This window comes from Artibeus jamaicensis, unplaced genomic scaffold (assembly GCF_021234435.1).
Source record: "Artibeus jamaicensis isolate MK-2021 breed Jamaican fruit bat unplaced genomic scaffold, CSHL_Jam_final contig_519, whole genome shotgun sequence".
Lineage (NCBI taxonomy): Eukaryota > Metazoa > Chordata > Mammalia > Chiroptera > Phyllostomidae > Artibeus > Artibeus jamaicensis.
Window position 1 is genome coordinate 17,528,022 of NW_026521871.1, and position 12,349 is coordinate 17,540,370.

At 45.9% G+C, this 12,349-nt stretch overlaps 1 protein-coding gene and 1 pseudogene across 3 annotated transcripts; one reads left to right on the top strand and one right to left on the bottom strand.

The window, feature by feature from the left end:
• Window positions 1-8: 8 nt before the first annotated feature.
• On the bottom strand, window positions 9-6,991 carry RPUSD3 (RNA pseudouridine synthase D3). Of its 3 annotated transcripts, XM_037134793.2 has the most exons (9): window positions 6,853-6,991; window positions 6,404-6,543; window positions 5,501-5,545; window positions 5,270-5,369; window positions 4,442-4,549; window positions 4,279-4,363; window positions 3,923-4,046; window positions 1,662-1,801; window positions 9-886 (listed from the first exon to the last, which is right to left on the bottom strand). In XM_037134793.2, the coding sequence occupies exons 1-9, from the start codon at window positions 6,975-6,977 to the stop codon at window positions 695-697; spliced, it is 1,059 nt and encodes a 352-aa protein (XP_036990688.2). In that variant the 5' UTR covers window positions 6,978-6,991; the 3' UTR covers window positions 9-694. The 3 variants fall into 3 exon arrangements, with proteins under 3 accessions (XP_036990688.2, XP_053524917.1, XP_053524918.1); XM_053668942.1 differs by lacking the exons at window positions 9-886; window positions 1,662-1,801 and adding an exon at window positions 1,907-2,140; XM_053668943.1 differs by lacking the exons at window positions 9-886; window positions 1,662-1,801 and adding an exon at window positions 2,149-3,496.
• Window positions 6,992-9,749: 2,758 nt separating this feature from the next.
• LOC119041441 (signal recognition particle 14 kDa protein-like) lies at window positions 9,750-10,390 on the top strand (annotated as a pseudogene).
• The last annotated feature ends 1,959 nt before the right edge of the window (window positions 10,391-12,349 follow it).

The window sequence follows — 12,349 nt, forward strand, 5'->3', positions numbered from 1 at the left end:
TTAAATCACAGAGATGTTTTATGCACTCTGTATGTTTTAATATATTTCACAATTTTTTAAAGAAAAAAAAATCTCACCATCTTCACTGACATACACTTCCCCAGAGTAGTCAAATTCACAGAGACAAAGGAGAATGGTGGTTACTAGGGTCTGGGAGGGGGAATGAGGCTTTAGTGTTGAATGGGGACAGAATTTCAGTTCTGGAAAATGAGTTCTGGAGGCAGGTGATGGCAAGGGTGGCAAAACACTGTGAATGCACTTAATGCCATTGGACTGTACACTTAACAATGGTTAATAGAGTAAATCTTGGTAGGTGTATTTTATCACAATGAAAAAATCTGACATTTCTTCCCAGCTAGAATTAGGACAGAAACAGCCCAATAAAAGGCCACACATTGATCTCAGCAGAAAGTATTGTCCATGATAAACATTTACTTTCTCAGCAAATCTTCAAAACCATAGTCATGTACGTTTATTAAGTTAGGTACGTTTATTTTCTCAAGTCCAGAGAAGTGAGGTTATTTGTCCAACACCACACGGCAAGTGGCCTAGCCAGGATTTGACCTAGGGTTAGTCTGACTACACGGCCCAGGGTCTTAAACCATGACCTCACTACACGGTGAGCACTGAACTCATTCTCCTCGGGCTGCGGCCTCCTCACACTCACCACTTTCCAGTAGGAACAGAAGGTGGACTATCGCTGGTGGAGCCCCAGGCACTGCAGAGTCCTGGAGAAATAAGGGGGCAAGGGTGCCAAAAGCTCTATGGGGGCATCCCTGGGCCTGGGGCCTGGGAGGTGGAGACGATGTAGGTGGAGGTGCAAGGGCAGCTGGGCCGCCTGGGAGGGCGTCAGGCAGAGGTGTCTGAGGAGGGCTTCATCCAGGACCTGGGGTGGGAGAGGCGTGTCAGCATTCAGCCAGGTCAGTTCCATACAGCTCTAAGCAAAATGGGAGTGAAGCAAGTACTTCCTCCTTCCCTCCATGTTGGTAGTTATTAACTTCCTTTTTACACAGACACATGTACACATTCAAAACACACTCAATATGGCAGACATTGGCTAGGGGTTCACCAAATCAGTTTCTACCTAGGCATACAGCTAAACTATGTTTCCCTGCCCCTCCTGCCGTTTGGTGAGGACGTGATTGCGTTCCAGCCAACAGAATGGGAGTGTACATACATATGCCGCCTTCAGACCTGGCCCATGGAAATCTCCCACATGAACCATACTGTCCCCAGTTATCTGCCATCTAGATAGCAACAGCCTGGGTCCCTCGGTGACTGCTTGGAGCAAAGCCCACCTGTATCCCACCCCCATTAATCGGACTTAAAAGGGAGGAAAACCAATGTGTTCAGACTCTAGTACTTTGGGGCTACTCTGTTAGAGCTGACAGTTACCCTTGTACAGGCAACCTCTCTTACCCCTTATACCAAAGAGACTCAAAGTATGGCAGCTTTAGAAACCAGCTAGTTCAACTCCCTTATTGAACAGATGGGCAGAATGAGATGCAAGACAGGGGTGTCACCTGCTCAGGGCCATAGAGCAAAACAGGATTACAGACAGCCTCCCAGTCCCAAGCTGCACAGGTAATGTCTAGAGATGCTGCCCAACCTCGTTCCCCCGGCCCACCCCCAGAAGGCGGAGGGCAGAAGACCTTGGGTACCTGTCTTTGGGGTTTGGTGCTCTCAGCTGGCAGTAGAAAGCGCTGGCCCAGGACAGTGCCCACGCGGGCAGAATACCTGTGGTCCCCAAGCACAGGGCAGAGCTGCAGCACCATGTGTAGCTGTAGCTGACTGGGGAACACTGGGAGACAGGCGAGACAGGACAGATGGTGAACAACGCTCTCTCCGTCTGACCCAGTATCCTCCCTCCCCATTTCCTGTGGGCAAACACCACCCCCCATTCTCAGATCAGGTGGTTTTAGTGAGGCCAATGCTACTGCCCCGGCCTCCAGAGCAGGTGGGGATAGTCATAGCTATCAACCCACCTGGGCCTGTGGGTCCACCCAGGAAGAGAGGCAACCCTGAATTTATGGTTGAAGCTACTGGGAACAAAGGCTGCTCTTTCTCACTGGGGTGCTAAACTGGTGGTGTAAGCCCAAGCTGCTGGAGCCCCTGGCCATCTGCTTCACCAGGGGAGTGCCTGTGGGAGAAAGCAGCCGACATACAGGAGGAAAGAAAACGTGGAGAAACAGTTCCTGATGGCATCCCTGAGCCCCTGGTCCAGCCAAATTATGTGAGCCAGGAAGTTTCTTTTCTTTTTTTTGGCTTATACCAATTTGAACTAGCTTTTGGAAGACTTACAATCAAAAGTACCTTGACCAACACAGAAATGGGGGCAGTATATACCAGACATGGCATAGAATGTTTTGCACATGTAAGGTTATTTAGCAGTCGCGACAACCCTGTAAGGCGCGGCCTATCATCACTGTGGAAAAACAAAGCTCAGAAAGAAGCGACCTGCCTACCACATAAACGGATTTAAACCCAGGAGCTGTACTCTGCTTCCACGTCTGGTAATAATCTAAAAACCCTCTTGCTATAATAAACCACCTAGAAACACTGGGGAAATATAACAGCCATACTTTTAAATACACAATGGGCATACAAGAAATAAGGTCTCCGAGACCAAAACACAGAAAGGAAAAATTCAGAACATATAAGAGCCAACATTTCACCTATTTCAGGGGTGCTGCCAACCTTGACACCAAGGGGGACTGGGTTTAAGTAGCTACCCTGGCAGCCAGGGATGGGGTCTTGCTGCCTAAATGAAACCCTAGATGGGCTACACCCTCAGGGAAAGGGTGGGCCAGGAGAACAAGCCAGCCGCCAGAGAAGCCCTAAGGGGAATGAACAAGTGTCCCCTGAGAATTCATGGCAACGAGCCTGCTCCCACACAGGTTTGGGGGCCTAATACTTCTTGAATGCTCTGTGAACTTCCAATGGAGACTCTAATACTCAGGGAGGTCCTGAAGTAGTGAGAGCCCTAACGCATTCGGCAGAAGCAAAGGCGCGACCTCTCCCAAAGGTCCCACCTCAAATGAGGACAAGGATTTCCACAGATGAAGGCCCAGCTGAACCTGAATCCACAATCCTGAATCATAGAGCAGTAAAGAAACAACCCACCAAGCATGAGAGTCCGAAGCACACACAATAGGATTAGACCCTCAAGGATTTCAGACAATGGAATTATAGAAATACAATTGTTTTAAATGATTACAGACAAAAAGGAACAAATAGTATGGTGGAAAAAACATGTCATATTTTGGTGGGGAGCACTGCGGGGGGTGGGCTGGGATGGGAGTAAAAAGACAGAAAACTGTACTTGAACAACAATTAATGTTTCTTTCTCCCTCTCTTCCCTTCTCTCTAAAAAAATCTTTAAAAAAACACAGCCCTGACTAGTGTGGCTCTGTGGGTTGGGCATCATCCCACAAACCAAAAGATTGCTGGTTCGATTCTTGGTCAGGGCACATGCTTAGGTTGCAGGCCAGGTCCCCTGTTGAGAGCATGTGAGAGACAACTGATCAATGTTTCCTTTGCATATCGATGTTTCTCTCCTCTCTTTATCCCTCCCTTCCTCTCTCTCTAAAATAAAATAAAATTAAATAATAATTTAAAAAAAACAACCTACCCCTCGACACCTAGTTCTGTCACAGGGAAACTACAGACCACCGAAGACAAAGAGAGGACCCCGAGATCAATAACTAAGAGAAAAAGTAGATGAACTACAAAGGAATGACCGTTAGACTGACAGAAGTGCTGCCTCCTCCAGCTGGGCCTGGTCACATACACTCTACTCTGGGGGTCCATCAAATGCTCCCAGGCTGCTCCTAACACCACCACCTCCCCCCGCCCAACCCCTTGCCTTCCCAGCCAAATAGTCCTAAAGTCTGGCTGGGTCTCTAGACCCACTATGACCCACCTGTTAGTGGTTGCAGCTGGACCAAGGCACAGCCAGAACCTGTGGCCACCACGCGAAAGTAGCTTAGGGTCCTCTTGACACCTTCCAGGATGTGCTTTCGGGATGGAGACTTCACTGGAACTACCTGTGGTATCAGCCCCCAAGGATGAAGAAGCTTCACACACACCCGGGAGCTATACCCAGACCCCTCCCTGTGCCCAATAGACTTAGGACAGGCAGTATAAGCAGTGGTCACTTGCTTATTTTAGGGGACAGGACAGCCAGCTACCCACACCCCAAGTCTATAGCCTTAACTTCTCTATAAGAGTAATATGTCTGGAGAGTCCCCTCTGTTCCCCACCCAGACCCTGACTCACAAGATCAACGCCATCAACATGATCCAGTTTCAGAGCTGCTTGGACCTTCCCCTCAGAAGTAGCTGGGATCCCATCAGTGACAGCCCTGAGAAAGAAGCAAGAGGTTACACAGCGGCCTGCCAAGACCTCCCCACTGCAATGGGAGCCTGCCAGCACCTCCTACCAGTAGGTGGCTGTAGGTCTCTGGGCTCTTCGTGAATGGGCAAAGAACTTCTGGAGGCGGCTTGCTGTCTGAGGACAACTGGAGAGGAGTACAAGCCCAGAGGTCTCCCTGGAGGAAGAGAAAAAAATCACCAAAGTTAAAGTCCCTTGGGCTCACTCACAAAAAAGTGAGGAACACTGACGCTTAAGGCCAAAGAGTAATGTCAAACTATAGCCCGGACCTCCTGAGAAACAAGGCTCCCTCATGTTTGATAATCAGGCTCTGTAGCTCACTGTGTCTCTTGTTCCGCCCCAGCCCCGAGGGAGCTCAGAGTCAAATGCCATAACAATCACCACCGAATCCTGCGTGTCTACCATGTACACGCACGGTACTAGGAATTATATATATATATTAGCTCTGAAAGAATTAAATTCCCCACAAACAAGCCCAAGAGTTTGTGAAATTGCAAAAATATTTCTTCTCAAGCACCACCTCTAATTGATGGCAGTTAGAGGAAAGCTGATATCCATGATCAGCTCCCAATGCCTGCCACCAGTTCTGCCACCAGTATGGGCTGGGAAAAGTGACTGCATACTGAGCATTGGTATAATCAGGTCTATCTCATGATTAGGGAAGCTGAGGGTCAGTGAGGTTTCATGCTTTGCCTAAGATCACAGTTTGTGCACAAGGATTTGAACCCAGGTCTGCCTGCCCACTCCTGTACCTTGTATTCTACCTCTATGATCCCAAACTGGCCATGGAAATGTCTCGGCTTATTTCCAAGCAACATGTTCCCAAACTTTTGATGGATGCCTGTCCTCCTACCTCCCTATCATTCCCACCACTTACTTCCCAGATGCTTGGACAACCTGGAGCTCCTGCTCCCCAAGGCCCAGGGATTGGCTCAGCTCTGGCAGCACGGAGAGCAATGTCAGCTCTCCTGGTTTTCCTGGGAAAAAAGACAGAAAATTACAAGTTGCTCCCAGAGGCAACTTCATCCCACCACCCTCTTCTCTTCATTATTCCCTCCCTCAGAGATGTCAAACTCCGTTTCAGTGCATCTCCTTCCCCTGCCCATACCTGTCACTGGAAGACCCTGTGGCTTGTTCAGTGTCACTAGTGGCCCTGAAACATACACGACAGGAACATCACTGACAACAGAATCAGCAGTTAGAGTTTACAAAGCACTTTCTCAAATCATGTTACCATGCAGCACCACTACAACTCTCAGACATGAGTTATCAACCACACCCTGAACTGAACTTCCTGTCCCTCACGTATACTAAGCTTACTAACACCTCAGACCTTTGCATTTATTGTTTCCTCTGTCCCAGATTTTCACATGTCTGTCTCTTTTGTATCACCTTGGCTAAAATGTCACCACCAGAGAGAACTAATTGTGCAACCTAATGTCTGCCCATGCTCCTAATTCGTCACTGTTACAACACTTTTATCATAGCACTGATCACTAGCTAGTACCTTGTTCATTTATTTGGGGTTTAATCCCAACATTCTCCCACAAAATGTTGGCTCCCTGAGAGCAGGAAAATATTTATCTTGCATAGCTGTGCCTAGAACAGTGCCTGGAACATAGCCTATGCTCAATAAGTAGTTGAGAAAATTATTAAATCGCTTAATGAAGACTGATGCTCAAATTGTTATTTTTCCTAATGCCACACAGCAGACTGATTATAGACTGACTCCAAAGCCTATGTTTTGTCCATAAGCAATTTCCATTCTAAAGTGCCTACTGTGTTCAAGACTCTAGTTCTTCACACTCTCTCACTGCACACCCCATCCTCATAATGCTGAGACTAGGAGAGATTATGTGGCTCTTCCCTGCTCATGCCTCTGGTAGGAGGCAGACCAGGATTTGACCCCAAAGGCTTTTTTAGTAGGGGGCCCAGTCAGCTCCCGAGAAGGCTTAGAGCAGCAGCAGGCTCCCCTACCAGGTCCCTGTGCAGCTCTCCTTGTCACCCTCACCTTTCTGGTCCACCACAGATGCCCTCAACACATCAATCAGCTCCTCCCGACTGAGGTTCTCTGGCTGCAGCAGCCCTGGGAAGGGCTGGTTTCCCAGGGACCTCGACCGTTTGCTGGAGCCTCGAGGATGCGACTGATGCCTGGAAAGGTGGGGTAAGGAAGAGGGTAATGATTCGTTTCCCGAGGTGCTGCCCATTCTTATCTCCTCACACCTCTTCCCAAACCCTAACAAATGCCTCAGAATGCCTGGCTTGAGGTCCCTGAAAACTGTGGTTCGACTGGCCCCGTTCTACACAGTACAAAACTGAGGATCAGCGAGGCCTGGAGACTAATGTGCCATCACACAGCGGAACCGGCATTAACACCCGCATCCTAATTTCAGATCTTGTACACACCTTCCCCCAGCCCCACCCTCCCTCTCACAAGAAGTTGGGGGCGGGTGCAATCACCGGGCCTCGGCGCCAAAGCCTCCGACCCTACGAGCTGCGCAGACTGCGGACCCCCGCCACCAGCCAGCCCAGAGGTGGTCCAAAACACGGTAGCGACACATCTCCCGTGTGAGGTTAGTGCGCATGTATTCAGAGAGCAGACCTCCCCCCACCTCCCCCCCACCCACGATCGTCCGCAGCACGCTGATTGGTCAGATTGACCGTCAATCGGAATAGCAAGACGGCGAGGCTTTAGGGCTTTGAGAAGCCGGAACTCTGCCTTTGCCCTGGAAGGAAGTGAGTAGAATCCCGCCTGTACTTATAGGGAACCTAAGGCCCGAGCGGAGGCGGAATTTCTCAGAGTTGGAGACGCTGTATCAGGGTGTGATTGGTAACTCACGTCTGAGAGTTGTAGTGGGGCCGCATGCTAACGTGAATTGACAAAGGGCTTTCTAAACTCTGCTGCTTTTGTTATCAATTAGAATTAGATTTATATACAAAACTGAGGCCTAAGGTGAAGGTTTTCTGATAACCATTCCAATTCTTAGAAGACTTCTGACTTCAAAAAGCCACTCTTATGCACAATATTGTAAGGCAATTTGGGAGGGGAGGGTGGTGAAATCCACACCCTTTCGACCAGCAAACCTGCTTGGAAGAACAGCCTGCTGCATAATCCGAAACCAGAAAAAGTTCAGAGGCAGAAAGAGATTCATTAAAGCATTATTTATCACAGCAAAAACAAAACGAATCTCAAAACTGGTAACATAAATTGTCCGGTAATTAGCTCTATAGGGGAAATGAATCTAATATATCACCCATTCAACAGTTTTTCAATGCTAACTGTATTTCAGGCCTTGGCATGGGTACGCTGGAAACACAGATCAGCAAGACCCAGGCACTACCCACGAAAGTTCAACCAAGTGGACACATGATCACAGTTCAGATCACAGCATCACAACACACCTTGCTAAACCCTGTGCAGATTGTAAGAAGAGTGAGGAGGCAGGCGAAGTCAGAACAGCTGTCCAAGCATGGGTCGTGATTGACAGGCTGTGAAGAATTTACACAAATTCACCAGGTGATGGAGGGAACAACAGATGAGTTAAGTGGGGGTGGGGGCGGAGACCAAAATGTATTTTGTCCTATAATTACAGTTACGGAAAAGTTACATGCAACTTGTGCATTGTTTTATTTATTTACTAAGAGCACTATAACTTAATTCATTGTTTACATTAGTAAAAGACTTCAAATTATCCTAAATCTATCAACAGGGGGATGGGTAGGTGAATTGTAGCACACCCATACGATCCAGCCATTAATGAATGTATAGGTCTATCTATGCTGATATTAATCAATCTCCAGAAAATATTAAGTCAAAAAGGAAAATTGAAGGGCAGTGTGATTTGAATATGCATATACAGTATATATACAGTCATGTGATTCATGATGACATTTTGGCCAGATACAGACTGCATGTCATGGTGGTCCCATAAGACTAATGGAGATGAAATTTATTTCTTTTAAAGATTTTATTTGTTTATTTTTAGACAGAGGGGAAGGGTGGGAGAAGGAGAGGGAGAGAGACATCAATGTGTGGTTGGCTCTCATGTCCCCCGCTACTGGGGACCTGGCCTGCAACCCAGGCATGTGCCCTGACTGGAAATTGAACCAGCAACCCTTTGTTTTGCAGGCTGGTGCTCAATCCACTGAACCACACCAACCAGGGTGAGATGAAACATTCTTATTGCCTAGTGATGTTGTAGCTGTCATAATGTCATATAGCACAAGGTGTTAATGTGTTTTTGGTGATGCTGGTATAAACAAATCTAATGTACTGCCAGTTGTATAAAAGTATAGCGCATACAATTATGTATAGTGCATAATACTTGAAAATGGTAATAAGTGTCTATGAGACTGGTATATGTATTCACTATACTATACTTTTTATCCTTACTTTAGAGTATACACTTTCTATTTATTAAAAAAAAATGTTTGGCCCTGGCTGGTGTGGTTCAGTGGAGTGAGTGACGGCCTGTGAACCAAAAAGTCACCAGTTTGATTCCTGGTCAGGGTACATGCCTGGGTTGCAGGCCAGGTCCCTGGTTGAGGGCATGGAGGAGGCAACTGATTGACGTTTCTCTCTCTCATCAATGTTTCTCTCCCTCTCTTTCTCCTTCCTTTCCCCTCTCTCTAAAAATAAATAAATAGCCTAGCTGATATGGCTCAGTGGATTGAGTGCCAGCCTGTGAACCAAAAGGTTGCTGGTTTGATTCCCAGTCAGGGCACATGCCTGGGTTGCGGGCCTGATCCCCAGTAGAAGGCACATGAGTGCAACTACACATTGATGTTTCTCTCCCTCTTTCTCCCCAATTTCCCCTCCATCTAAAAATAAATGAATAAAATCTCTAATAAATAAATAAATACAATCTAAAGAAAAATTATTTTTAAAAACTTTGTTATAAAGCAGTATGCCATGTTATACCAACAGCACCATATATCTTGTGTTTACCATGTCTCTTGTATCATTTTTTCTTGTGCTTGATTTAATCTTGTGTTGTTTTGTACAGTAACATGCAATACAGGCTTGTAGACTAGGAGCAATAGGCCACATATATAGCATAGGTGTGTAGTAGACTATATTATCTAGGTTTATGTAAGTTCACAACTATGTATGTGTGTGAAATTTATGTGTATTAGATTTATATACGCCTACATTTTTGAAAGGACATACAAAAACGAGACGGTGGTTGCTTCTAGAGAAGCAATCAGAGTTGAAAAGATGAATAAATGTTTTCCCTTTGGAGGTTTTTTAAAGTTTTTTATCACACCAATTTATGTCTTCTACACACACACACACACACACACACACCCCTACATTAAAAATCTAAGTTATTGGGGTCGTACGGTGACAGGGTGGGGTCGGCGGCGTCGGGATGGTTTTGCTGGAGAGTAAACAGTTCCTGACGAGCTGACCAGGCTCTTCCAGAAGTGCCGGTTGTCGGGCAGTGTGTTCATCACCCTGAAGAAGTATGACGGCCGAACTAAACCCATTCCGAGGAAAGGTTCTGTGGAGGGCTTTGAGCCCTCAGACAACAAGTGTCTGTTAAGAGCTACTGATGGGAAAAAGAAGATCAGCACAGTGGTGAGCTCCAAAGAAGTGAATAAGTTTCAGATGGCTTATTCAAACCTCTTGAGAGCTAACATGGATGGGCCGAAGAAGAGGGACAAAAAGAGCAAGAGTAAGAAGAGCAAAGCAGCACAGTGACAAGTACGATTCCCTGTTTTCACCAACTGACCACTGAATTGCTATTTTTCCTCTGGTTTTTACTTTTGACCACAAAGCTAGGTTTCTAATTCCCCTGCATTAACTATTTTCATGTGAGATTAGGGTCATTTGGATAGAAAAAGAGCTGTGATGTTTACAGGTTGGCTATGAGAAGCCACTTTATTTTTGGCCTGGCTGACTGGCCTGTGTATACCCCTGGGTTATGGTTTAAAGTCTCTGCAGCCACCTGTATGAAGAGCAATGTATCATTAAACCTGCCTATTTGTCAGCATAGATTATCTTTTATTTATTCCTTTCCCCTCACCATGGTAGTAGTTTCTGGCAATAATTACTGATTCTGGAATTATATGATTATGAGCAGGCTTTTACCCGAGTCTTCTAGGTTATTGGAATTAAAACCGGAAAATTTCAAAAAAAAATCTAAGTTATAAAAGACTATAAGATTCATAAAAATTTTTAAATAATAAACATTAAAAAAAATAAAGATAGGTAGAAGTGAATTTTCTTAAGACTGTGTGAGTCTTTGTAGATGACATTTTAGGGACCACACTCCAACCAACTGAGAGCCGCACCAGCCAGGGCCTGCACATGACATTTTAGAAAAGGCAAACTATACTCGCAGAAAATCAAGTGGATGCCAGAGGCTTGGGGTAGATTGCGGGATGAGGATTGACCAAAAAGGAGTGTAAGGGAGCTTTTTGGCACGCTGGCGAGGGCTGTTACATACTGTGTAAATTCACCCAAATTTAACTGGACTATACATCTTAAAAGGGTGAATTTTATTGTATGTAAGTTATACTTTGAAAAACTTTATTTCTAATTCAAAGATTTAAATAATCAATTTTTAAATAAATGTGGGCAAATAGTACGGACAAGAAATTTGGCAAGAATGCAGGTGTTTTTATCTTGTTTTGGGCTTGGACATTAGTGTACTTTGTCATAAGGCCCCACGGTATTTTAGAATCCTTCTTCTGAAGGTCTCCTCTGCATTTATAAGTGTTACAGTAGAATGAGAGACCAGAGGGGAAATAAAGGCAAAACCCTCGCCATTGCAATCTAACGAAGAACTTTAATACACAAGCCTAAAAGCAAAGACTCACCTGTTGACCCAGTAATCCTGAACCTGGCCCAATAAGGCTGCCAAGTATCCTGAACAACACATGGAAACTATAATAGTGCAGGGAGAAGCCCTTGAAGGTGTGGGTATATCATCTCCACTAGCTGGGAAAAGGAAAACCTTGAAACTGTGTATTCATCCCAAGGCCTGGAAGGGCGAAGGAGAGGAAGACTACAGTGCCCAAAGGGGGGAAAAACCATGAAACATCTTTGGTTATCTGCCTACCTCCTGTCACATATGCAAAATGAACAAATAAAATCTGGAGCAAGTCAAGGATTCAGGCTAACCAATCCTCACCAGTCAGGAGAGAGACATACCTACATGTGGGTAGTCACATCTCCCGTCTCCAGGAGGGAAACTGGCACCACCTTTACTCATCAATCAATATATAACTTCTTCATCCTGACCCTGCCAACTATATACATCCTCAGAGTGAAAGACTTGTTCTCTTGGTCCTCTTGGTTCTTTTTGCCACACTGGGGCCCCCTGGCCAACTGGCCTGTGGCCACCCTGCTTTTGCCACTCTTGCTCTAGCCACACTTGCTTTTACTTTCCCATTAGAACTTAGCACTAATAAACTTGGCTTGCACATTAGTAGACTTGCTAATCTGTAATTCTTTACTGTGTCGGTGAGAACTGAGTTTCTGGGACTTTCTTTCATAATATAAGCACCAGCTTGAACAAGATGGGAAGACTGAGGCCCAGTAGCTGGTACAAATCCTAACTTCACTGCAGCAGACCTCTCCTTCGCTCCTCAGCTCCCCAGCTCTGGCAGCCCCTCGCATATGGCTGCAGGGTATGTATGGATCAGTTGCCAGCATTAACTCTCTAACTCTATCTTTGGTAACACAGACTTTTGTCTTTGTTCCTTTTTTTTTAAAGATTTTATTTATTTATTTTTAGAGAGAGGGGAAGGGAGGGAGAGAGAGAAGGAGAGAGACATCGATGTGCCAGAGAAAATCTGATCATTCCCTCTCACACATCCACAACCAGGGGCCTGACCTCCAACCCAGGCATGTGCCCTGACTAGGAATCAAACCAGTGACCTTTCGGTTTGCAGTGTGACACCCGTCCCACTGAGCCACACTAGTCAGGGCTGTCTTTGTTCTTAATAA